At 47.9% G+C, this 25795-nt stretch overlaps 8 protein-coding genes across 8 annotated transcripts; 3 read left to right on the forward strand and 5 right to left on the reverse strand.

The window, feature by feature from the left end:
- Positions 1-1606: 1606 nt before the first annotated feature.
- On the reverse strand, positions 1607-3422 carry GIQ15_05482 (delta-1-pyrroline-5-carboxylate dehydrogenase PrnC; the record flags this gene model as incomplete). The annotated part of the gene is made up of 4 exons (XM_033552899.1): positions 1607-2738; positions 2792-2860; positions 2914-3317; positions 3372-3422. 4 exons carry the CDS (start codon positions 3420-3422, stop codon positions 1607-1609), a joined length of 1656 nt encoding a protein of 551 aa, XP_033404043.1.
- Positions 3423-3828: 406 nt separating this feature from the next.
- On the reverse strand, positions 3829-5222 carry GIQ15_05483 (uncharacterized protein; the record flags this gene model as incomplete). Its single annotated transcript, XM_033552900.1, has 3 exons — positions 3829-4231; positions 4311-4897; positions 4989-5222. The coding sequence occupies 3 exons, from the start codon at positions 5220-5222 to the stop codon at positions 3829-3831; spliced, it is 1224 nt and encodes a 407-aa protein (XP_033404044.1).
- Positions 5223-8172: 2950 nt separating this feature from the next.
- On the reverse strand, positions 8173-9084 carry GIQ15_05484 (uncharacterized protein; the record flags this gene model as incomplete). Its single annotated transcript, XM_033552901.1, has 1 exon — positions 8173-9084. The coding sequence occupies one exon, from the start codon at positions 9082-9084 to the stop codon at positions 8173-8175; it is 912 nt and encodes a 303-aa protein (XP_033404045.1).
- A 2612-nt stretch (positions 9085-11696) lies between these two features.
- Positions 11697-13439, forward strand: GIQ15_05485 (isocitrate dehydrogenase family protein; the record flags this gene model as incomplete). The annotated part of the gene is made up of 1 exon (XM_033552902.1): positions 11697-13439. One exon carries the CDS (start codon positions 11697-11699, stop codon positions 13437-13439), a length of 1743 nt encoding a protein of 580 aa, XP_033404046.1.
- A 1664-nt stretch (positions 13440-15103) lies between these two features.
- Positions 15104-15983, forward strand: GIQ15_05486 (uncharacterized protein; the record flags this gene model as incomplete). Its single annotated transcript, XM_033552903.1, has 2 exons — positions 15104-15193; positions 15303-15983. The coding sequence occupies 2 exons, from the start codon at positions 15104-15106 to the stop codon at positions 15981-15983; spliced, it is 771 nt and encodes a 256-aa protein (XP_033404047.1).
- A 39-nt stretch (positions 15984-16022) lies between these two features.
- On the reverse strand, positions 16023-16861 carry GIQ15_05487 (uncharacterized protein; the record flags this gene model as incomplete). The annotated part of the gene is made up of 2 exons (XM_033552904.1): positions 16023-16379; positions 16445-16861. 2 exons carry the CDS (start codon positions 16859-16861, stop codon positions 16023-16025), a joined length of 774 nt encoding a protein of 257 aa, XP_033404048.1.
- Positions 16862-19759: 2898 nt separating this feature from the next.
- On the reverse strand, positions 19760-20106 carry GIQ15_05488 (ubiquitin-like modifier SUMO; the record flags this gene model as incomplete). The annotated part of the gene is made up of 2 exons (XM_033552905.1): positions 19760-19816; positions 19891-20106. The coding sequence occupies 2 exons, from the start codon at positions 20104-20106 to the stop codon at positions 19760-19762; spliced, it is 273 nt and encodes a 90-aa protein (XP_033404049.1).
- A 1298-nt stretch (positions 20107-21404) lies between these two features.
- On the forward strand, positions 21405-25086 carry GIQ15_05489 (putative Nuclear pore complex protein Nup107; the record flags this gene model as incomplete). Its single annotated transcript, XM_033552906.1, has 6 exons — positions 21405-21461; positions 21519-21900; positions 21976-24054; positions 24123-24423; positions 24480-24595; positions 24653-25086. 6 exons carry the CDS (start codon positions 21405-21407, stop codon positions 25084-25086), a joined length of 3369 nt encoding a protein of 1122 aa, XP_033404050.1.
- Positions 25087-25795: the final 709 nt, after the last annotated feature.

Below are 25795 nucleotides of genomic sequence, written 5' to 3' on the forward strand. Positions count from 1 at the left end.
CCCCATGGTCTCCGACACCGTTGTCGAGCCATACAACGCCACTCTCTCCATCCACCAGCTCGTTGAGCACTCCGACGAGACCTTCTGTATCGACAACGAGGTAAGCTCGTCATTCTTTTCCTATTTGGGTATATCTTCTAACATGCCTAGGCCTTGTACAACATCTGCATGAAGACCCTCAAGCTCACCAACCCATCCTACGGTGACCTCAACCATCTCGTCTCCGCCGTCATGTCCGGTGTCAGCACCAGTCTGCGTTTCCCAGGCCAGCTCAACTCTGACCTCCGCAAGTTGGCTGTCAACATGGTTCCATTCCCCCGTCTTCACTTCTTCATGGTCGGATTCGCTCCCCTCACCAGCCGCAACGCCTACTCTTTCCGTGCCGTCTCCGTTCCAGAGTTGACCCAGCAGATGTTCGACCCCAAGAACATGATGGCTGCCACTGATTTCCGCAGCGGTCGCTACCTCACCTGCTCTGCCATCTTGTAAGTTACAATCATCTCATCCAAACCGCGTTCCCTATTTTACTAACACGTTCAATAGCCGTGGTAAGGTCTCCATGAAGGAAGTTGAGGACCAGATGCGCAACATCCAGAACAAGAACTCCGCCTACTTCGTTGAATGGATCCCCAACAACGTCCAAACCGCCCTCTGCTCCATCCCCCCACGTGGTCTCCAAATGTCCTCCACCTTCGTCGGAAACTCCACCTCCATCCAAGAACTCTTCAAGCGTATCGGTGACCAGTTCACTGCTATGTTCCGCAAGAAGGCTTTCTTGTTCTGGTACACTGGTGAGGGTATGGACGAGATGGAATTCACTGAGGCCGAGAACAACATGAACGATTTGGTCAGCGAGTATCAACAGTACCAGGACGCCTCCGTCTCTGACGGTGAGGAAGAATACGCTGAGGAGGAACACTTCGAGGGCGAAGAGTAAATGCAAAGCTATCCGTATAACTGAAGCACATAAGCATCACTTATCCGCGCTCCTTGCTTTTCTCTTTTGAAAAATATCCCGTCCCTCTCCCCCCTTTTCTCCCGCACAGCAGATGTACTATCCTTCAAGCGTGCGCCTCGCGTGTGCTAGCTTATGCTTATGCTTACGCTTACGCCTCCGCTTCCCTTGTCTTGTCTGCTTAATAATTCCCCCCAAACCAGCGTGTCCGTTCGAGTCAAGCCAATATTCAATTTCACAATAGTCACTAAGTGATAAAAAAAACATGATCAATTGGTTGTTTGATATCCCCTCTATCCCCAATATTTTTTTTTCTTAATTCCTTTTGTTTCGGAGAATCAAATTACAAAAAAACATTTAATTCAAGGTATCCCATCACCTTACCTTCTCTTTGCCTAGGTAGATACTTGGCATATATGTTATATCCTCATAGAGGAGAAAGAGAAAGAAATCAAAATCCAGCTCCCTGATATCATATCACATCATCGTCACTCTTCATCTTATATATTAACCTCGCCTATATTTAAACATTGAAAGCAAAGCCGTCCATTATATTTTATGACCTGTAGGAGTATAAACGGGGTAAATACTATTTGATTACGCCCTCTAGCCAGTCTGGTAGGGCAACTAACGACTATTTTACCTACCTACCTACTCATTACTCGGATACAGCACGGTATCCGCGGGCACAAACTCCTCCTTGATAGACCTCATACTCACAAACCTACCCATCAACGCCGCACTACCCGCCTTATCATTCGTTCCCGACGCCCTCGCACCTCCAAACGGCTGCTGGCCAACAACCGCTCCCGTACATTTACAGTTGATATAGAAGTTTCCTGCCGTGCCCCTCAACGCATTCTCGGCATAATGCACCGCCTCGCGATCCTGTGCAAACACGGCACCAGTCAATCCATAGCTACCGGTGTTGTCGATGGTGTTGCAGATCTTCTCAAACGCATCAGGAGCATCTTCGCCGTCAGGATAAATGAGGATAACAAGCACGGGCCCAAATAGTTCGGTGTGTAGTAGTGGATGCTCAGGGTTGGTGGTAGAGTATATGGTAGGATGGATGAAGTATCCCTTTGAAGCATCATATTTACCACCAGCGAGGAGAGTGAGGTCTTTATCCGCCTTGGCGTCATCGATGACCTTGGATAGCTTCTTAAACGACGCTTCGTGGATGACGGGTCCGATGAAATTGGTGAAATCTTCAGGTGAGCCGATCTTCAGCTTCTCCGTCTCTTCTACCAGTTTGGTGCGGAAAGCGTCCCATTTCGATTGTGGAACGTACGCGCGTGAACAGGCACTGCATTTCTGGCCCTGGAACTCAAAGGCGCCGCGAACGGTGTGGATGGCAGCGTTATCTGTATCGGCGCTTCGGTGGAGGAGATGGAAGTTTTTACCACCTGTCTCTCCCACGATGCGCGGGTAGCTGCGGTATCTACCGTCTGCTACGCCCTGGGCTATTTTGCCGTAGATGGAGCGGAAGACCGCGGTGCTGCCGGTGAAGTGTAGGGAGGAGAAATGCTTGTTGTCTAGTACGAGGCTGGTGATTTGTTCTGCGTCGCCGGGGACGAATTGGATAACGCCTGGGGGCAGGCCGGCTTCGGCTAGGACGCTGTAGATGAGGAAGTTGGAGGCCATGGCGTAGGGGGAGGGTTTCCAGAGGACGACGTTGCCCATTAGGGCTGGGGCGGCGGGGAGGTTGCCTCCAATGGCGCTGAAGTTGAATGGGGAGATGGCGTAGACGAAGCCTTCTAGTGGTCGGTATTCCACGCGGCTAGAGGTTGATTAGAACAAGCGTCATAATTAGGACACTATATGGGTGCTTACTTCCAGATCCCAGGAGCATTGTGGACGGGCTGCTGAGCATACAGCTCAGATGCATAGTGAACATTGAACCTATATCGTACATTAGCAAGACTACTAGCTGTAATGTAAGAAAATAGACATACCTCAAGAAGTCACACAGCTCAGCAGCAGCATCAATCTCCGCCTGCCACGCATTCTTCCCCTGACCCAACATAGTAGCGGCCATGAGCTCGTACCGGTACTTGGTGCTGACTAGATCGGCAGCCTTCAAGAAGATCGAAGCCCTGTCGGCGAACGGCATGGTCTCCCACATCTTCTTAGCTTCCAATGCGTTGTCAATCGCAGCTTTGATGTCCTCGTCGCTGGCACTGTGATACTTTGCAATGCTGGAAGCGTGGTCGGACGGGTTCTGTTGCGTCTGTATCTTGGAGGTCGTGATCGCCTTTCCTCCGATCATGACAGGAACCTCGATGGGAGCTTTCTTCTTGAACGCTTCTAGGGCGCTGGCAAGCTTCTCTCTGTCCGGAGAGCCCTTAGCATAGTGTTTCTATAGGTACAGTGTCAGTAAGCGTATACATGCAAGCAGGGGGAAGAGACAGACGTTGGGCTCGTTCTGAACCGTTGGAGGCTTGAAGGTAGCTAGCTGTGCCATGGTGACGGTCTATACGGCGGTGGTAGACTGAATTGGAGTCGTATATACTATCTGTATCTGCCTTCTAAAGGAATACAAAGCTGTCTGCCATCGTGAAGCCAGGAGGAGGAGGGGGAACTTATATAGACCCCAACCGGAGCGGGGAAACTCGGCCAAGCGCTTCTTCTCTTCCGCTCAGGGCAGTCTGGTCACTTTTCTCTCTTCCTGGACCAGCATAGTAGGTACCTGCTGTATAGGCCAGTTTTCGCCTGGGCGGGAAGTACCTGCGATGGAAACACTGGGAAAGGGGCGGATAGGGGCGGTCGGAGAACCTGGGGTAGTCACGTGTAGCTGTCACTATAAAAGACCTATATAGATATAGATGATATAGTTGATATAGAAGAGCTATGTATTGATAGTAAGGTCATCACTTGATAAAGGGACACTGGCCCGTCCGCTCGACCTGCAGCCTCTTCTTCGTCTGCTCGTGGTACTCTTTGCCCTTGCCCAGAAACCGCTGCGGTCCCACGTCTGGAGGGTTGAATCCGCCGGGGAAGTACTTGTCGCCGTCGTCGCCAGGAACCGGTCTGCCCAGCATGCGCGAATACATGGTTTCGGGGCCCCAGCGGTTCCAGAGCGTCGGCTTGACATAGTAGGGCGCGTTGTCCCAGACTAGAAGACTATGCGGAGCGGCCTCGTCGAAGGCTTCCGTATGGCGGGTCACCCGTAGACAGTAAGGGCGTGGGAGCATCAGGTGGCGCGCGACAAACTGGCGAGCAACGAGGATATTGGAGAATATGAAGCGATATATCCACTCAGGCCGCTCGTACCTAATAATTGTTAGTGGTCTAGACTCTGTCACTGTTGTCATCAAAAGGGCGTGCGTGGGCGTGGGGCCATTTTACATACATCATCGCAACGCGGAGACGGTCTTCCAGCAGGAAAATAACACCCTTCCACATAATAGGGTGGATAAAGGAGGGTGCGTTGTAAAGCAACAATGCAACAGTTTCGTTGGCCGTCTGGTGGTTGTGCTTATCCGGAACCATGTACTCAATTTCATACTTCCTGCTCCACGCTTCAATCTCTTCCAGCCAATGTAGCCCATCTCTGAACCCCGTTGCAGCAGACGGCAGCTTGTCATACTTGATCTCCATGCAATCACCTATGCTCTTCCAAAACGTCCCCACCGCGCATCTCTCCAGCTCACTAACTTCACGCCAGTCATACCGGTTCACGAAGCGTGTGGGTTCGAGCGCAAACAAGCTTAGTGTATATAGCATGTCGTCATCCAGGACCTTGCCGGCCTTGCGGTAGGTATGGTGCAGGTAGTTCATGCGTGCAATAGCTTCATGTGACCGGTCAGAGGAAGGCGGATTCGACATGAACTCGTCAATCAGCACACTAGTATCCGCGTACCGCTTCGTAGATGTCTCGGGGCTGGACAGTTCAGACGTCTGAACCAGTAGTTTCGAAATAGTAGGGATCCCGTATGTCTATCGTTCCACCGAGTCAGTCTTTCCATTCTCGCTCCAGCTGGCCTTGCCTTGCCTGGCCTGGCATCTAGAATAGACTCGATAGGCATACCTTGAATAACGCAAACTGCAGAGCCTTGAACGTGAAAAATGGGAACTCCAGCATGAACATCGTCCGCTGGATCGCCCACGCTTCATCATCCGTCATCTTCGCAAAGGACTCGCGCGTCTTGTAGCCATACTGCTTCTCCAGGCTGCGTATCCTTTGAAAGCGAAGTAACTGCACCGCAGCAAGATACGCGGCACCCGCACATACCAGTCCTGGCACCGAGAAGAGCGACTCCATCGTCGTCGTGCACAGCGAGGAAATGTGTTCCATGATAGCCAAAACACGTAGATTGTCGTCCTAGGCCAAAGTTCATCCAGCTTTCAGCTTTCCCCAGGGTGGCGGGACGTAAAGATCTAAAGTCTTCACCGATATATTGCAGGGATACCGGGCAGCAAAAGTGGCTGAGTTGTTGTTCCTGTTCCGCATTGTTGTTACCTGTCACCTGTGTTTCGCGGATAAACGTCCAATAATTTGGTCCTTCCTCGGCACAATCCACGATTTCGGCTGAACCCATCTAGCCGCTCACCGTCAACAGAAACACCGACTACCGTGATGGCCTGAAGTCGGATGTTGGCCAGGAAATGGTAGAGAACAGGAGAGAGTCCAAGACGGAAGCATCCGCTGAGGTTCCATCCTACTGGCACTAAGGGAATACTTTAATTCTTCCTCCCATCAAGTCACCCATGTAACCCAACATACGCGGTTACGAGTACTTTAAAGCCCTGGACGTGTGTCTAGTTAAGGGTGACTCGGCTGGCAGAATATAAGGATGAAGCTATAAGAATGGAAGTAATAAGGCTCTCCCTTGTTACGGTGTTTTTTATTCTTGCTAACATTTGGAATCTACACGGTACTAACATTGGTCGAGCGACAACCAGCTATCTACGAAGTGTCTCTGAACAGAGAGATAGAGACCTTGAGACCACATTCCTAGCCTTCTTGTAGATCTTGCATCGAAATATAACATGGACAGTGATTTCACCAGCTTGGTTCCTTATGCATTCTTACGATTCAATTGTACCCAAAATACTTGACCTTCTGGTTACTTGGGGAGGAAATATATATCCTCCAGGTCCCGATGTTTTTCCTGACGATAGTACGCGCGAACCCCATTTTCTTATTCGACTTTCACCGCTGATAACTTATCCGTACAGGGTTTGCCTAGTATCCATGTCCGTTCCAGCTATCTTTGGTCCTCATTCCTACCGTTCGTGAACACGAAGGGGGTCACACCCTCTATTTCATCTCGAAAATGAGAGGGGAAACAGGGCTGAAGTCATGCCATAAGACTCAGTTCGTCATGGTACATTATCCAGTAACCATCCGCGCAGCAAGGTTTGGGCGTGGTATTTATCAATAACCTGGTCTTCGCTTTCCCCGTGTGACTCAATAATGACATCGTATAATAGGTTGATGGTTGCATCAGGAACACGCAATAATGCAAGGGTATCGAGATCGAGGATTGATACTTTAGGTGATCTGTTACCTGGTTAGGGCTGCTAAATCACCAACGGAGATGGCAAAGGCACTCTATTGTACCTCTAACCCGGCCCGAATTAAACTCTAAGTTGAGTAGCAGGATCTGCTAGAGACTTAATTGCTAAAGCACTGCCAATAAAGCATCCTAGAAACTGTGGTAAGCTTTCCGGGATGCATAGCAGGACTCGGCTGATACACGCAAACGTCAAGGTCTAGAAATAGCAATCTAGGGAGGTAAACCATCAGCTGGATAAAGAAGGAGGATCAACATGTTGCACGGTTTGCAAGACTCTAAGAGGAGAAACCCAAAGGCGACAGGGAGAGAGAGAGAGGAAACGATGAGAGGTGACTAGCATAGTCGACATAAATTTCATGGCTGATATATAATTGGAAGTGGAAATTATACAAACCAGAAAGAAAGATACAAACAGGCGATATGCCTTTATTCATATTCGCCTACTGAAGCACCCGTTGTTGTTAGAGCCGGATCTGTCTCTTCTCGCTGTCGTGTAGCACAACAGCTCGTTTTTTCGATGCGCTAGTTTGGTCTCGAGATCCAGGGGTAATCCCGCCGGCAACTAAAGATCATTGGCTAATTACCCGATCCGTCCCTGGACACACTATTGGGTTACCATCTTAGCGCCCGAAACCTAAGTAAGTTTCTAAATACAATTGATGCTAAATCCTAACGTCACGCTGGCCAGCGCTGCCATTCAAGTCTCGCAGTCTCCGGTCAACGCGGAGCCAGTGTTCGCCTGGAGAACGAATATCAGATTGGGCCAGTGCAACGACACAAGCCCTTCTTCTATCAACCTTACTACATGGATGATATTTGAACTAGTATAGGAGGTATGCAATGAACTTATGAAGCCTATAGAGAACTTCTTTTATAAATATAAGTAACTACTCGAGGGTGGAGTGAAATTAGAATGCAAGTCATAAGTATATTAAATGATAGATACTGACCATGTTAGGGTCATCTTTCTCGTATGTATATTACTCGGCGAGCGCAGAGTAATTTATGGAATTGAATGTGGGGATCATTCTGGATTCTGTGATGCGTTTAAGGATATTAATATACTTACTTTTTGGTAACTATCTAGTTCAGTAAATTATGATTAAGCTCAAGGGGTCATCAGGCCTTGTTGGCCTCTTCTTTTTTTTATTTGGATAGCTTGATTTACTAGGGTATTACTATACCTAAATTTAAGGGATTACTATATACGTTTATCATTTCACCTAGGAGTACTGGAGTAGCTAGATGAGGTTATAGCTCGTGTTAGGGTCCATAACCAATAATTATATCCTGCCTATCCTCGCAATGCAAATTTTGTGGTCGACCTAAAGGTGTAGGAAAGGATATCGCTCCGTTTGCTATCGAAAATACAATTGTTGAGCATTAATCAGCTTCGAGCTAGCCCCTAGAGTCACACTGGCTGGCTGGGGGCCTGTGTCTCGCTTCTCAAACTTGAGATACATGATCCGTGAAGGACTTCCCTTATTAAAGCATTCTCACAGATTCCAGGCAATAAATGGCTATTCATACGGCTGTTGAAGGATAGACTAGCAAATGGCTATATACATTTCCTTGCTATAGATACCGTTGTGTTGACTCCTCTCCCCTTCTCCAATCTTGGCGCGGTACAGTTAAAATTCAGGAAACTCCTAGATAACACGCGAACTCATCGGATCAAACCAATATCCTCAGTTATATTACAGCACGCAGCGTTTCCCTGCTTTGTTTCCGAGCTATGCTCACAACCCGCGGCATAGACAGAGCTACGCCAGCCAGTGATTCCTGATAAACTTCCCCAATCAGGTTAAAAATCTTCTCCGAGGCCTGGTGATTGCCTGCAGTCGCCAGGGTAGTTGCAAATTCTTCCATCGTTAACAGGTGTTGGTCTCCATTGGCCTTTGCGAGGTCCGGTCTATCGACGTAGTTGTACTGTCTAGCACTTTCAAATCCCTCGCTGCTTAGAATTTCAGGAAGCTCCAGGACCCAGTCGTGGCGGCCATTGGAGTACACAAATTCTCGCAGAGAGTCGAATGCTGGGGTGGCTGCTGTTCTCTGCGTAGATGACGATACCGATGGTCTCCTAACATATGTGTCGGGATAGTTAAGGTCATCCCATTGAATGTAGCCGCCGGGCTTGAGCATCTTAAAGGCTTTTCGGATAATGGGTCTTGGGTCGCTATTTTCAACCACCAGGATCAACAGCCTTAAATGGACGATGTCATATTTCCCAACAAGGGCATCCGGTACGTCATCGAAGACGTTCCACTCCCGCATCGTGACATTTCGCGGCCACCATTGCTTCTGGGGAGCATTTGCCAGGCTGATATCAAAGCCATCCAGTTGTGCCGATGCAGGCAGCTCGCGTGCCACGTCAAACAGCCATAGCCCGGTCCCCGTGGCAATGTCTGCAATTCGCAAGTCGCTTTCTATTGGTATAGAGATGGAAGGGTGCAAATTAAAACGTAAAGATTCTTTCCAGAGATAAAATTGGAAGTTTAGCCTCGAAGAGGCGAAATAACCACGGTCAAGCATGTACCCTCGCCCATCGGCTAAATGGAATCCGGAGTTGACATCGTTTTGAGGTATATGAGGAGTTTGAGGCATTTGTCTGTATTACCTCGCTCTGGGGAAAGCTTTTTTTTTTCTGAGGGACAAGGGCACCAGAGAAGCAAGTGGAAGAATATGTAAAAGAAAGCTTGGCCGTTCTTTTAACTCAGGGGTCACACTGCAGACACAGTCTTGCCAGGTCAATATAAGAAGAAACGTCTCTCCCAGGCTAAAGGAATAGCCTTTTGGTATACACACACCGCCACCTTGCGAAACCGAGATTGAAAAGAAAAAGGAAGGAGAAGGTTCGACATCTGACTCAATCAAAGCTCCTCCGTAACGGTTCAGAAATAGCAAAAATGTTCCGCCTCCGCGAGGTTTATACATAGTACATCCCGCACAGAAACGGCAAAACCTTAGACTAGCACAAGCTTATCAAGCGTGTGCCGGTTCCGACACACATAATCGGTATGGAGAATTTTATCCCCTCCTTGCCGAGCGGAGAGGCAGGCCGGTCGTTGTGCTCGGGCATCTTCGCTTCCTTTCTCCGTACATGACTCCCTTGACTGTGGGGGGCTGATAATGCAACGCGGTCAGGCATATGCATCATATCAAGAACCACTGTTAAGTAATCCCACCTCCAACGCCTCTTGCTTGTTAGATCAGGTGTGGCTAGCCATGTTAGCCCTGGGGGGTGATTCTCAGGGGAGACCTGGAAAACTTTAATCACCAACCAGTTGGTTTCCGGGAGTGGTTGTCACAAAGGAAGTATATACGAGCGAAGGTCGGTGAGAGTCGGCTTCGTCGTGAGTGATCCAATCGGTCCAGAGTTAGCACCTTCGGGGATGTTCGTATCGAGCAAGTTTCAGTGACGGGAGCAGGGATAATTCGGGGTGAAGGTTGCAGGAATCGAGCGAGTTATTTAGATTTCGTAGACCAGAATTATACGTTTAAAAAAATAAAATGAGAATCACATGGATTGAGAGCCAGACCACGTCATCGTGATAGGAGTTGGAACTTGTCAAGTTCTGCGGGTTTGAGGTGTTCGTTTCCATAATTTTGATTTTTGCCTTGGGAATGCCCCTTGCTTGGGGCGATGAGTGGTTGGAATTGGACCCCATCCCTGTGTGTCTGAAGATATATCGTGGGGTAAATATATCTGCAAAATGCTGACATGGGCCAATACGGAGTACGATGGACTGAACTATATCCGGCCTTTCTCCAATATGACAACGCCGATATTATGGCAAAAAACAAATATGCATGATCCTCGATCAAGGGGATCGCTGGAGAGTGAAGCGTCCATGTCCGTACAGAGTAGGAATCTGCTCTGCTAACGACGCAGATGATGCCCTCAGTCCTGCCATGCAGGATGCTGCCTTAGTCACGTACAGGGGGGTTGATGTCCGCCGCCGGGCTGGAGACCTTCTATTCACGGAATAGTAGGAAGCGGATTTTAATATATATAAAGATCCCTTCTTTGTTATTCCTGGCCATCCTAGGACAGACATTGGATGTGCTAGAAAGTAGACCAACTTTTGGTGGAATGTTAGTGGTCTTTTGTACCCTGATCCAAGCATCGGAGCCAGGGAATAATTTGGAAGGAATAAGAGTGATGGTGGCGCTTCAAGTCAAGAGATGAATACGAGGCAAAGAAGTTTCATGTCGGTTGATTAAGTCTCCACGAATTAGACAGACATAGATCTGGGGCTGTCAGGGAATCAGCATGCTAAAACGCCTTATCAAGTCTCCTCATCTAAGGTCATCGGGATGCAGTATCGAGATCAGATCTGCTCTGGACGCATGGTCAGGCGGAGGAGAATTTATCCATACCAAGAGAGATCGCCACAGTCGTCATTATGGGTACGTAACGTAAACTTCACGATATACGACTGCAGATGGGTGCCAATTGTCTGCCTTTTGAATCGGGAATCCTGCCAAAAAAGCTTAGGTGATTGATTCCGACCGTGCATACAACCAGTAAAAATACATATATGCGAGAAGTACTAAAATAGAATCTCATGTAGCCTAAGGTCTCACCCCTGGAAGACTCAGGAATAAGAAATGAGATGTGAGAAAAGAAAGGAAAGATCGCGGAGGAAGCTTGTCACGCCGTATTAAGACCTCCATACTACTACGTACGGAGTAGGTCTGGCTTATAGAAAATCCATACAAGCTCCAAGTTGGAAGGCAGAACGAGAGGGACAGAGTTAAAATCCCGTAAGAAAAGGGCTAATGTGTTGTTGGGCTCCAGCGCCAATTTAGATAGGGAAATTGTGCATTCGGTTGTCATAGAAGGAAACGATCCATCGAAGTATAAAAAAAAATTGGTGTCTAAAAATGGCGGTAGGAGGGAGGCATCGAAGGTATATAGTAGCTTGCGGCCTTGACCTGGTCAGTAGCAACACGGACCTCGTCCCAAACGTCGCGACTGCTTGTTCCCTTGAAATACTACTGTTTCATTTCTGTCGATTGCAATTTTTTTCAATCTCGTCTCCTGTTTCGTTGACATAGCTTAAATATCAGCTAGCTCTCGAACCGCACTTCAGGAATTGTATATTGTTGGGTTTGGTTGACAAGCGGAGATAAAATCAACCCAAGAACCCCCCAAGAAACAGCGGTCGACAACCCCCCTCCAAACCTTTCTACTCCATAATATTTTTGCCAAGATGCATGGAACGGGTCCATTACGCGTTGGCGTTGCCATTGGACATGGAACGGGTCCAGAGCTCGCAGCAGCATTTGAGCATGTTGCGCAGCAATTGGCATCTCGTTACTCTTTGAGGGTCGAGTTTGTCCGTTCAGACAGAATCTACCATTCCTATAACTCTCTGCCTCTTGCGGAGAATAACCAAAATGCGACGCTTGACACCTGCGACGAAACCGTAAACGACATAACACACTACCAACAATTTTGCGAACAAGAAGCAAGTCGGGGCCTCAAAGTCATATTTCGAACGGCAATAAGTGCGCAGTCGCTGTACACTGTGCGCCAACAACTGGAGGCCGTCAAGGTTGAATGCTTCGACCGCGGAACGTCATCTCTTTTGGTCATCCGCGATCAAGCGCAAGGATTCTATACTGGGACGAATAAACTTGATCAGGATCAGAACTCGGTGTCGAGAACATGCGAGTTCCGCAAAGAAGTTTTTCAGCATATCATAGCGTTTTCTCTCGAGCGAGCAAGGGAAAAATGGGGTGACGATCTCGGAGGGATAAAATCCTTGTTGTTGGTGTACAAATTCCACTTGTTTGACGGATTATTGCTGTCCTGGGCGAAGGAATGGACGAAAGAATTCGGTATCAAGGTGGAGTTTGTACAGCCAGATACGATGAATAGGAACTTGATCGCGTTCGGCGTAGGCCGTTGCCTCATGGTTGCGGGTAATGAATATGCTGATATCATGCAAACAATCTTCCTCGAGAAATTCAACATGCGGGTTCAAGAAACCTCCTGCTCTGAGAACGTTTATTTGCACCCAGTATTGAACCGGCTCAGCGAGTATCAGACCACTCACGGCTCGGCAGATGATATCACAGGAAAGGGAATCGTAAACCCTTCTGCCACAATACGCGCGGCTGCGGCCATTCTTGAACGTTTCGGGGGATGCACTGGCGTTGAAGCAGAGGTCGATGGTGTTTTGAATATACTCCAGCAGAACAAGTCAGTCACACCAGATCAAGGGGGAAATCTCACCACGTCCGCCTTTATCGACATCTTTCTTCAAACTCTCCCCAGCCCTAGTGTCGGCTCGCCCGCTGCGAGTGAATGTTCGCAATCGTCCTCCCTCGTTGTCAATGAGGCTGAAGGGATGTATCAGGCGCCTGATCTCGCTGCAGCTTTTATGGGGAAGCCAACAGCTGTAGTGGTAATAGATTTCCAGAACGACTTCATTGCCCTAGGAAACCCAGCAACTATGAACCGCATCACAGATGCACTTCTTCGAGTCCTCGCTTTCTCCAGATCCCATGCGCAAGAAGTGGTCTTTATCCAGCATCTAGGGGATTCACAATATCAGGGGGCAAGCTGGCGGCATCGAAACTGTGTTCAAAACCGCAAGGACCTCTGTCTGGAGGGAACTTGGGGAGCAGAATTATCCCCTGCCCTTTCACCGGAGCCTGGTGAGCTTATATTCAACAAGAAAGCACAGTTCGATGCATTCCAAAGCCCAGACTTTGAAAAGTATATTTCCGAAAAGGGGATTGAACATGTCGTCCTCATGGGCCTGTATGCGGACATTTGTATAGACGCAACAGCCAAGGCAGCATTCCAAAGAGGCTTATGGACCACTGTTGTCCAGGATTGTACGACGTCACTGCATCTGAAGGAAGAAGATATTTTGGGGTACATGCAGAAGGTTTACGGTGCGAGAGTTGTGGAAAGTGAAAAACTCTTGAGAATGCATGCATAAAAAAAAAAACTTATCCCCATCACCTTTTTTTTGGTCTTCTCAGTCTCAATATTCCCACAATTCAAAGTTATGGATATCATAAACTGTTATAACTCAGGATTGAAGGGATCAGTATTACTATCGTGTGTTGTTGATAGCTGGATATATAGAATTTGTCTATGCCCCTTGAGAGTTATATTTTAGCAATGGTTTCCTTGAATGCGCGCAATGATATGTTATTGATCTATCAACCAGGTATAGATCAATTTGCCAGATCTGTCACGGAAGTCTATACTTGCCAAATGGGTCTGCCACATAGGTATATTCCAAGTTTGCCCCTGTTTTTTCGTATATCCTCTCAATAGAGCACAAATCTAGTAAGTAGACATATATGTATACTCCATATACCATGGAATACGGATATAGGTCTATAGTAGTACTTCTGTACTCCGTACTATACGTACGCTTGTGAAGATCAATATCTCATGATCGGCCACCGAGCAAGACAAGGAATCTCTCGAGTTGTCTAATAACCACCTGGCATATTGCTCACAATCACGGTTGACAGCCGAGTTGCGTTCACAGACGGTTCGGCATCGACAGGCAGTCCTCGGCTGACAAACGAACTGCTGCATATGCAGGTAGCCACCGAACCGTAGTCAATATTGTGGAGATTTCAGATGCAGACTCAGGATGGGTTGTCATGCGAGCCTTGGGCTTCTGTTGCGCCGGTCTTCTGCCAGCTACCCTGTTGATGTTTCTCCTCGCTTATTCCCCTGCTTCGAGCCGTTGGAAGTCAGGTATTTGTTTTTCAGGACGGAAGACAACTTACGTGGGCAGGCTATCGACCTTCCGGATTTTACGGAAGATAGGCGATCAAGCAGGCATCTTCGTTCGTAGAACGCTTTGCTTTTTGTTGCCTCTGTGGACGCCAGGGGCGACGTACCTAGTACAAGGATATAGGAGCACGTGACTTCGTAGGTCCAACTTCGTGTTCGCGACCACCTCTAACCGCAGACCTCGCTTGTTCTCACAACCATCATGATCCCTACCATACAGGCATGCAAGGGATGCCGTATCCCGTGTATTCTATGCAGAGGAACGAATCTTCACGTGTCTTCAGTGATAGAAAGTGATACCCACTCCGTGTCTGTGAAAATTCGCTGAAAAAGCGGACTTCATAGCCTTGTGAAAAAGTGTCCGAATCCCCCTCGGGCTGATCAAAGGAGCCGCCGAACCAGCCTCGTCTTATAATAATTGCTATGGAGACGGAACAAAAGGAAGTTAGGAAGGAATAAAGGAACCGATCATGACCTGATATCCACAATACCCGTGATTCCATAAATTAAGCTCACATTATGCTGCTGCTTGATGTCCAGGGTGTGGACGTACAACCTTATACCAAAGGCTATGTGGCCAAAATGAACAGACTCGAGATGATGGCGCGGTAGCACTGCCGTGCCGAAGGGAGAGTTATGTGGTCAGGGCTCACCAAAGTTATCGGCGGTGAAACAGGACCCTGATGGCAATCACCCAATTTCAGGTCTGAAAGCTAAGGGCTAGAAGCCTTGCAACTGCCTGATATTTACATTTGCATATAATATGGCTAGGGGTTGCCGCCTTGTCAGACTGAACAGAAATAGTCGACAACGATTCTAATTCCACGCACATCAAATTACCTGAAAATGGCTATCGATACTTCTGTATGGTACAAGCCGCTGATCGGGCCGCGGCTAAAGGCCCCTACGAGATATGTTTTCGAAAAATGGAGTGGGGTAACTGGCAGGGAGCTCGTTGCTCACTTACATTCGATCGTGAGATACCTGAATATTCATGAGAGAATGAGGGAATATATATCCTGTACCTAGACTGACAGCTACCTAGCGCGATAAAGCTTGGCCATTGGGCGAGTACCCATGCGTGGGCGAATGGATATTTCTCCTTCCCAGCATATCAGCCTTCAAACAATTTCCCGAGATTGTACATCGCGCAAAGGAGGGTGCAACAATCCTTGATGTCGGCTGTTGCTTTGGACAGGACCTGAGACGTCTTGCTGCATATGGCGCACCTACGGAGTCCATGTACGCTCTTGATATCAACTCCTCATTATGGGACCTGGGCTACGAGCTATTCAAGGACGCAGACCGAATGAAAGCTACGTTTCTTGAGGCAGATTTCCTCCAAGAGAATTCCGCATTGTCCTGTTTAGATGGAAAGACTGATATCATTATTGCCTGTCAATTCCTACATCTGTTCGGCTGGGAAGACCAGATTAAGGCTACAAAGCGAGTAGTGACTCTCTCGAGACCGGGAACGATGCTCATCGGATATCAACAGGCAAGGTTAATGGCAAGGGAATATATTAGGCCTTGGGGAATGATGTTTTATCATAACATTGAGACATTTCGGGAGATGTGGGAAATCGTGCAGCGGGAGACAGGGACGCGCTGGAACGTGACCGCAAACCTCGTTGATTTGCACGAATGGGGCATGGAAGACGAGGATGTAGAGTGGATGCCCCAGGACAGGATGGGAATCAATTTCATTGCTACAAGAGAGAAATAGTTGTATGAACTGATACCGCACGAAACTTCCTATGTACGATTAGGCGCGTTTGAAGGCCTCAATGAATCCTTCCAAATTTTTCACGTTCAGCTCTACGTCGAGCTTGAAAGGTGCACAGTGACTCGTGGGGACCTCCTTGGTCAGCCACTCTTGACCGGTGCCTGCTATCATTCCATACTGGGCCGCCTTCGGGACCGCAAGGTCATTACCAGTTATGATATAGGCGAGTCGACCTTTGAATGCGGGATCTGCCCAGGCCGGGGGAGGCTGAGGAGAATTAAACGCGAGCGAGGAATGCGGTTTCAGTTCTTGTTCTGTCTTCTTGGCGAGTCCTTGATCGAAGTCTGCGGCGAATATCTTGATGGGGTCGTCGGGGACGTTAAGTCCGGGCGAAGGCTAGCGAAGAAAGTTGCATGAGCGAGAGTAAATTTGGACGTGATATAGGCAGGGAGTCAACCTACATTGTCGAGCAAGATCCATGGGGGAAGGCTACCACCCTGGGCACCTGCACAGCTCAACCCTTCGGGCACGAGAAAAGCGGCGATAAAGATCATGCCCAGAATACCTCCTAGTTTCCCTGCCTGGGATCGTTCGGTCTTCGACAGCCCCTTTGCAGCGGCAGAGCCGGGCATGCCCGCATAAGAATGCATCACAAGAACTACATCTTTACCCTCGTCCTCCACGAGAGGCTGCAGAACGTCGCGAATGGCCACCGTATCTGTTGCGCAGTCTGCTTTCGAAGGGTCCGTTGGGGCCAGAGAGGGATACCCGGTGAAGCGAGTCTCGAATCCAGCCTTTTCTAGCGTGTGCAAATACGGGGAGTAGAAATGCTGTGGGATCCAGGCTCCTGGAACGACAGCGATAGTTGGTCTTGACATTATTTCGAATTACAGGCAGATAAGCTGGAACTGGGCAGATGGTTCAAATCGATATTCACCGGCCCCCTCTTATCTCAACGCGTCTTCCGTGCCCGACTATATAGCCTGCTCGATACATAACTAGGTTGCATGCCGAAAACGACACTAATATCACGCCTACGTTATGGACAGGGTTACCGCTGGAATCCGAGCTCGTAACAGATGGCGCTGGCTGTGGCATTAGCGCCCCCACTGGGATGCGGATATTATCCTCCTGCCGTCCCTCGGAGACCTTATCCCAAGGCTGCTAATCCACCAGGGGATCTACCCGTTTCCAGCAGGGGACATCATGTCGCTCATGAGCATCGCTGTTAATAACGCCGCTTTACGAGGCCTTGGATGGCTAGAAAGCCCTTCAGACATACATGGGGCCTTGCGGACCTGAGGCGTCGTCTCATTTAATTGAGGGCTTCCGTCAACCCTCATTTCTCTTCTTTGGTCCTTTGGTCCCGATGATCCCTCTACCTCATTATACGCTGCCTCCCAGAGCACAGATGTCGTTAAACACGGTCTTAAAGGCTTGACGCTCCCCTCGATTCCCTTTGTCAAAACACAATTCGTTCGTCTTCCGACGCCGCCAGTGAACTCTGTTTGCTACTAATTCTGGTCCACCCCCGCCCCAACTCAATAAGGAGCGATGTCGTTGGACTTCAGTCCTCCCCCAGGAATTGATGTGTATGAATCACAGCAGCCTCAGCTCTATGCTGCATACATCTCCACATTCTGCTTGTCTGTGATTGCTGTTGTTCTCCGGATAAAATGCAGGCTTGGTCATTTACGGCCGGGGCTCTGGTGGGATGATTATATGATTATTACTTCCCTGGTAAGAGATGAGAAAGAAAAAATATAGGATAATGAGAGGTTATCCTCCTTGGATTGGCCGTCGGTTCTGATAGCTTCCTAGTTGATGACAGCGGGGAACTTTGTGGCAATGATAATATGTAAGTATTGGCTATTCTGATACGTCCAATTCTCTACTGTCATCGTCCAATTATTGCTAGATCGTAAACTAAACTGGAGCATAGGGATACCTCGAGGACTCGGAATGCATATATACATATTTGGACTCCAAGGTTTTGAAGACTTCTTCCTGAACCTCTTCGTTATCGAGATCCTATACACATTATCTATATGCTTCACGAAATACTCTATCCTACTCTTCTATTGGAGAATATTCAGCGCAACCAGCATCCGTCTCCCGATCTATATCACTACCGGTCTGGTAACCGGATGGGGTATTGGAGTTGTAAGTTCATACTCAAATTTACTGATCAATGGTCAAGTCAAACTAATTAAACAAACACCAGATCGGTACAACCATCTTCCAATGCTGGCCAATTCAGGGATTCTGGGACAAAACCATCGTGTCCGTATGTGGAGTTGATGTGAACAGCTTCTTTATTGGCAATGCGGTCCCAAACATCGTCACCGACTGGGCTTTGCTGCTTCTGCCCTTGCCGTACATCTGGCGTCTGCACAGAAATACCGTACAGAAGCTAGCAATCTATGCAACCTTCATGCTTGGTGGATTGTAAGCATATCCTAACTTACCCTTACACCCTACCACAAAGCTATCAGGTCAGAAACTAATATAGTGGGCTTTCAATCTTATAGCATCTGTATCATATCAATCATTCGGCTTATTATCATGTTGGGAGCTTACAAAGAACCCTCCATCGATGTTACATGGGTGTTCATCGGTCCATCCACGTGGACTGCTGTCGAAACGAACATTGGAGTTGTATCTGGTAATTTTTATCCTCCCTCTATTATTGTAATAATCATTGCATTGCTAACATGTTCAACTTTCTCCCTAAAGCGTGTCTACCTTCGCTCCGCCCGCTACTCAGACGCTTTGGCGGCTCCACAGAGGCTAAGCCTTCCTATAACCAACGCGACGCTGGCTTCAGTGGAGGTAGCGGTTACTCCTACGGCTCCGCCTGGGCAAAGAAGAGTGCATACGTTCGTCAAGGAACAGACAATTCTAACGAGGGGTACGCCTCAGATCATAATCTGACAGAAATAAACGTTCGCACTTCGGTGGATGTTCGAGGAGAGACTGGATATAGTAACGCCTGACCATGAAAATTCGATTTTATTGCATTTGTTTTGATGGTTGAAGGAAGGAAGGATACCCCAGCAGTTGGCGCATGTCGCTGACTTGTTCCCTTGTTGGACACCCTGGTCGATACGATATGGGATTTTTTTATGAAAAAAAAAAAACGATGAATAAAGGGCCATCACTATCTTTCTGTGCAAGCCTACTGTTTGTCTTTATGTTTATTTTTACGCCTCACACCACTGCACATGCAGATTGTTGCCTGTTGCACACCCGCTTTTTACTGTATATATCTCATGTGCATAGCCTCTTGTATACCTTTCGAGGTGGATAGTAATGTATTTATCTTTTAATTCTCTTTATCATGAATATTTTACCCTTTTTAATATATACTGGCGAGGGTTCCCCTGGCTTAGCAGTGATATGGGTGTGTATTATTTAGATGAAGCAATCTCCAAGTATTGAATTGACAGCTTTCTTAATTAAACAGCCTTGCAAAACGCAAGGGTTTATATCTACCGTTGTATGGCACACATAGTACGTGAAGAAAAAAGAACGTAACCATTTCCTATCGAGTATACATTGCGCAAGACGGTTGAAAAGAGTGAAAAGAGGAGAAAAAAGCCGTTATCCGAAGTATGAAGTAGTGGCCGTTTAAGATGGGGAGTTTTAAGGAGCTAGAGGAACGAACTATGTTAGTAGGGGCGTAGGAGACATAGGTGTGAAGGGAAAAATATACAAGTAGCTTACATCGTGATCATGTCAATCGTGTAGTGAGTTATTACGTCGAGCTGCTCATTTCAGCCGCCAATTTGCTCTTGGTGTACTTCTAGGGTATCACCGTCTTGCATATCAAGCTGCCATGAGACATAAGAGTTAGCTATCGGTTCATTGATAGGAGAAGCGAGGAATAGCAAGGCGCGAGGCTTACGGTATCGGGCGAATCGTCAGGGCGTACTCTGGTGCCATCGAACAGGAACCTGACGGTGGAGATTTGTTTCCCTTGACGTTCGCAAAATGCATCCATCAGCTTCTTTAGCTGCGTGCTCCTCTTGATCTTGAAGAAGACCTCGTTGTTGTTGTCCGTCACCTTTATATTAAGATGTTCCACCGCGGGTGGCATGGACTGTGGAGGTAGATCTGCCATATCTGACGTGTTTATAGGGTATGAGTAGAAGAGTCGAGTTGACGAGGCCGTATATCTTGCACACGGGAGGTTGAAGATAGAAGACGAGCAGTCTGGCGCGGTTGACCTGGCTAACAGCGATAAAAGTGAAGTCAGAGCGAAGAAAGTGATATCGCCCCCGCAAGAGGACTGCGCCGGAACATCTATTCTCCGGCTATCCCGGCTTTTGGTGCAAGAGACTAAAGCTTAAGTGAAGCACAACTTTGCACAGCGAAGAGGACAACACAAAGAAGAAGAAGAAGAGAAGAGTCCTTGTACCTGTACTATTATTTTTATCGGCTGAAGAGCAGAGAGAACGGTGGACGCTGTCCTGTCCTTCGTTGTACTTAGTTCCAATGGAAGGTGTTGCTGCTGATCCGCCTTGCCACCCTCAAGCTGTACGTCAATATGGAAAGGCGGTGTTCTTGTCAATTGAGCGATGTGAGATCTATGAACCAACTAACCCGGTCACTTAGTGCGCTATTCAAGGTAACACCTGGCCCTTTCAAATGGGAGAAAGGCGATGAAGTATGTGCTAATATCAACTGTGAAGCCTGCTTGACCAAAAACTCATATAGTGAAGCCAAATGCCGAAACCAGATCATACAGCTATACAAATGCTGTAACGCCTTCTATACGCAGAAGGGAGAGGAAGCAAAGACCCCTAGCTGTCCAAAACCTGCCTTGTTAAAGGTGAAGTTGAAGCAAATCGAGAATGGTGACATTTGACACCATGTACGCTACGGGCCGGGCAGTTGATTCTGGAGATGAGAGGTTTCAGCATCCTGGTATAACGTCAAAGCCCTCTTGAATATAAATGTCTATAAAGTGCGGAGTACTCTGTATATGTATATATCGCGGTTGAAGTAAATACCCCAGGTTAGATGCTGGATGTAACAACCATCATATCTTTGATTCCAGGAAAAGGTCAATCAAGAGGTTAGAGGATTGTCTTTGCTCTAAGACGGTCGTGAGCACGCTAGAGGTTCCAGAGGAACCTGAACAAACATTGAAGCACCCTTTACAAGAGTTGGCTGTTCCGAGACTCTAATGACCACCTATATGACATTTGTTGAAGAAAGAAAAGAAAAATCAGAATTCTCGCGGTGGAAAAAAAGTATTTGTAACAGTTTCGCCCACGTGACGCTAGTACGCTTTGGGCCTGGTCGCGTCGCGCTAGTTCGTCTTTGGCAGCTTGGGATTTTGGGCTCTGCGCAGTAAATATAGCGGACAAAACAACTACCCATCACCATCACTCAACGGCGGACACACGGCGATGCATGATGGCTTCAGCCTCTGATATGTCTACGGACGAGTCGGACTCCATGTTCTCGGATGTGAGATAGCACGCTTTGCCCCCCCTTGTGTCGGGGTTTAAACTGATAGAAATCCAGGTTTCGCCAGCTCCCCCGAGCCGTCTTCACGCTGTCGAGATAATCGAGATCGAGAGCAGTGACGATGACGAGTACAGGAGAAACGACGAGAGGCGCGGTGTAGGCTCGGAGGAAGGGGACTCCGACGAGCGGGACTCGGAGATCGTGACCGATAGCGAGTTTGAGGCTCGGCCTGGCTACGGAAACGACATCTCAATGGAAGAAGATGAAGACGAGGAGGATAATGACGATGATGGCGATGAGGATGAAGAGGATGACGAGGAAGAAGATGGAGAAGACCAAGAAGAGGACGTTTGGAAACCAAATGGGACTCACCACAATGGGCTCAACGGCACAGCGCCAGAACCTGTCCGGATTTCCCATCCATCCAAAAATCAAACAGGTTGGTTAAATCGAGCCTTTAGATGGCGCATTCTTAATAATATAGGGGGGTTCTAACAATTCTGACTGTTTTTAGAAACTATTACCCTCTCCTCTAGCCCCGAGTCACCCCTCCTCCTCCCAACAGAAGTAAAGGACGCCCTCCACCCGCTACAGCACACTGCGGATCGCGTGGTCAAACAGATCGAAACATATGCGCAGAATTTAGACAACTTTAGGCGACAGGGTCTTCGCCCTGGCGACACACAGGCATTCCGTGAGGCCTGTAAGCTAGTAAAGAAGTACCAACAGATAGCCGAAGACACGGCGAAAGAGTTATCCCAACCCACCGGAGCCAGAAAATCGATTAGGTCGTCGACCATACTAAATCTCAGCCAGAGTTATAAGCCGAATCAATCTGCTAACAAGGATGAAGAGAGCGGTATAAGGCGGTGGCAATTGGAGGCAGACACCTGGGGTCTGGTTTTACATCTTCTTACGGTAGGCGATCCGGAATCGCGCATCAAATCACAGGATAATCAGAACTTCGCGTTGCAATCCCTCCATCGATACTCGACGGACCACGATATCTGGCAGGCTTTCTTGAAGTCGGACCATTTCGCGTTGGAAAATGCAGTCATGCTCAAGTGGCTTGAAAACACGGCAAAGGCAGGCATCGAGGTTATGGATTCAACGATTTCAAAATTGGAAATGGATGCAAACAGAGGCGAGGGTCTATGGGCACACGGATGGCTATATACTAAGGAGGCAATCAAAGGTGCCAAAAGGTTGCGCTCATGGCCTCAACCTCTCGAACCGGATGACCCTAGCATTACCGCTTCCCTCCTAAGCTCAACTCATAACGAACCCCTCATCACCCAGCTTGATCCAGATGCGGTTACACGACAAGGCCTTGGTCTACAGAAACAAGATCAATATTTTGAAGAAGCGACATGGCTGGAATGCTGGAAGATGATAAGGACTGGTAAGGACTGGATCTCTATTCGTGAATGGGCCAAGGAACGCCTTGAAAGTTGGCGGGCGATTAGCTTGTGTGGTTCCGCCGGGGACCCGTCTTCGCCCACCGATGACCCATCACGTTCCAGCCTTCTTCGAATGATGAATTACCGATCCCAAGAATCTTGGAGAGCTGCCTGCTCAGTTCTTGCAAATAGCCCAAACTCCAATCGCTATGAGCGAGCCGTTTATGCTCTGATATCCGGTGAAACTGGGCCCGCATACGAAGTTTGTCAAAGCTGGAGTGATTTCATTTATGTCAACTGCAACCATATTCTGCTTTCCCGATACCGAGATTTCTGTAAACAGTTTCAGCGGAAATTAAGCTATGCTCCGACCGGCAAGGTGGACCTACACGTTGACCCACCGCAGTATGAGAGTATACGCAACTTCCTGGACACATTGGTGAAAGATCCACGGACAGCAAAGGAGTCCAAAAACCCATATTGTACCATTCAAGCCGCGATATTGGGTCAGAACTATGACCAATTCTTCAACCGTCAGGCAAATGCCCTGGCTAAAGTGGCCAAAGACAGCGGAGAGCCAACTCTTATCCCTGATGTCGGTTCTATGATCTCGTTTGACCAACCAACTTTGATTGCTGCGAAGGATAACGACGCTCTACGACTTACGGCGCATTTATATCTGATTTTGCGGGCTGTTGGTTTAGTTCGCTCTGATTCACATTACTCTGCTACTGCCTCCATCAATGTGATAAGGTATATCGACTTCCTACGGGAATCAGGAGCTACCCGAGATATCCCACTATATGCCTCGCTTCTCCCCAAGGATATGGGCAATGAAGTCCTTGGGAAGGTTCTAATCAACGTGACTGACTCATCTGAACGAGAATCTCATATTCAAATGATGAAACGCCTGAAAATGGATAGTGCCGCTATGATCCAAAGTCAATGGCGATGGGTTCTTAAGGAGGCAGATGAGATGGAAGATGAGGCGCCAATTAGGCTTATGAGGACGGTTACAACTGGTGGAGACAGTCCAGGAAGGATTGGGCACATCATGAAGAGGTTCATCTCTAGATTTGCCGTCTCACCGGAAGATGAGAAACTGATTCGTTGTATCGACTGGCATCGGTACATTGGTGGTCAATGGTCAAGGATATGCATTCTTGGAAACCACCTTTACAAGCGGTTCATCAGTAAGTTTGCTTATGTATTCAACGTTTATGAGACGCAGCTTTCTAACAGCCGTTTGCCATTTATATAGCTGCTGGCAAAATATCTACTGCCCGAGAACTGTTCAAACGGACAAAGCTACACCAGACCCTGGTCGACATGACTGCCCGGGGACATGGACCGCTCATGGAACCAATCCAGCTGAATGAAAATGGCGTTACCAGCCCTACCATGGACGCCACGCCCGAGCAGCAGAAATCAAAACAACCCGAAAACAAGCTCACCCGTGAGCAGCTTGTGATGCAGGCAGAAACCATGCATGAACTTGAACAGCTCATACAGGTCTTTGATGCCATTGAGAAGTGGGGTGATTTGATGGACGACTACACAAAGTAAGTGCTGCGCCTCGGATGTATGCGTCATGTACTAACCCGGTTTTTGCGTATAGTTGCTCAGAGGCCTCTAAGAAGCCGGCGATAAAGACAAAACTCCATTCCGCCCTGGATGCGATTACCCGTACCATAGAACCACTCTGTACAGAATGGCTCATTCAGCCTATAGATGGTAAGTGACTGATCTCCATAACGGCCAGCTTCACCAGCATATCTAACATACATCTAGCTGCCGAGGCCAAAGAACTAGAATTCATACGATCAACCTACCTCCCTGAAGTCATCCTAGCATACCACACGGCGCTCTATTATGCAGGACATATACTTGGCCGTGAAATCTTAGCTCAATGCATGACCCTTGCAACAGTTGTTTCGTCATCCGCGACCTTAACCGAAAGCTTCATGGCCTCTGGTCGGATGCGCGAGCTGGTCGATGCCCTCACCCTGTCTAGCTTTGCTATGATGGGGACAGGGGAGTCGAAATTGAAGCGGAAGCTACCCAACGGAGGAACCAATGATATCTGGAAGATCAAACCACTGAAGATCGACGAGCATGAAGAGAGCGAGACCCATGACGACAAGAAAGTCAAACTAAATGGCGCCGAGAAGAGTATTGATGTCAACCATGTAATTTCAACCTCAACCGCGGTGCCTGTGGTCTAGAGAGGCCTAAATGGACACTCTCCAGCTGAGATGCCTGATGCTTTCTTCTGTTCGTTCTACACGTCGTGTGTACATCCATCCACTTCTGGTTGATTCCCTTTTCCTTTCCTTTGTTGTTTGTCCCTCTTTTTTTTTACTTAACTGATTAGGCGATGCTCTCTACATTTAAAGGCGCTGCGGTGGAAAGATGATCTGATGTATTATAGTCCCGTAATCACAAAAATTCAGCACACATCATGAGGAATAAATTATCTTCTTTTTTTTGCCCTTGCAGAAACCGTAAATCTCTACGCTCTACGTTGCACTTGTACCTGTACTCCATAGTTATTGTGACTGTGTAAACATTACTCCTGCAACGAGCCATGTCTAGGAGCTGACCGTATTATTGAATATTGAGAAGTTGCTAGACCATCGGCAATTGAGATGAGACTGCTAGTTTTTGTTTCATTTTACTGCTTGACTATACGTTAAAAATGCTGCTAGTACTCGTAGCCGTGGTGTCATTGCGCCGCGGAAAAGCAGCTAAAGGTGAAGATCAACGCCTCAAAAAGACTAGTATACCATAGTAAGGACGCATATCGTGTTCTACTCCATTCTTTTTCTTGCCCAATTCATTTCGATGGTATGAGATCGTAGAACAATTATTGGATTGAGAAAGGCAGAAGACGAAAGAGTCGCCTACCACTCACATCTTACGCCGTTATACTCC

This window comes from Arthroderma uncinatum (assembly GCF_011692745.1).
Source record: "Arthroderma uncinatum strain CBS 119779 chromosome Unknown scaffold4, whole genome shotgun sequence".
Classification (NCBI taxonomy): domain Eukaryota; kingdom Fungi; phylum Ascomycota; class Eurotiomycetes; order Onygenales; family Arthrodermataceae; genus Arthroderma; species Arthroderma uncinatum.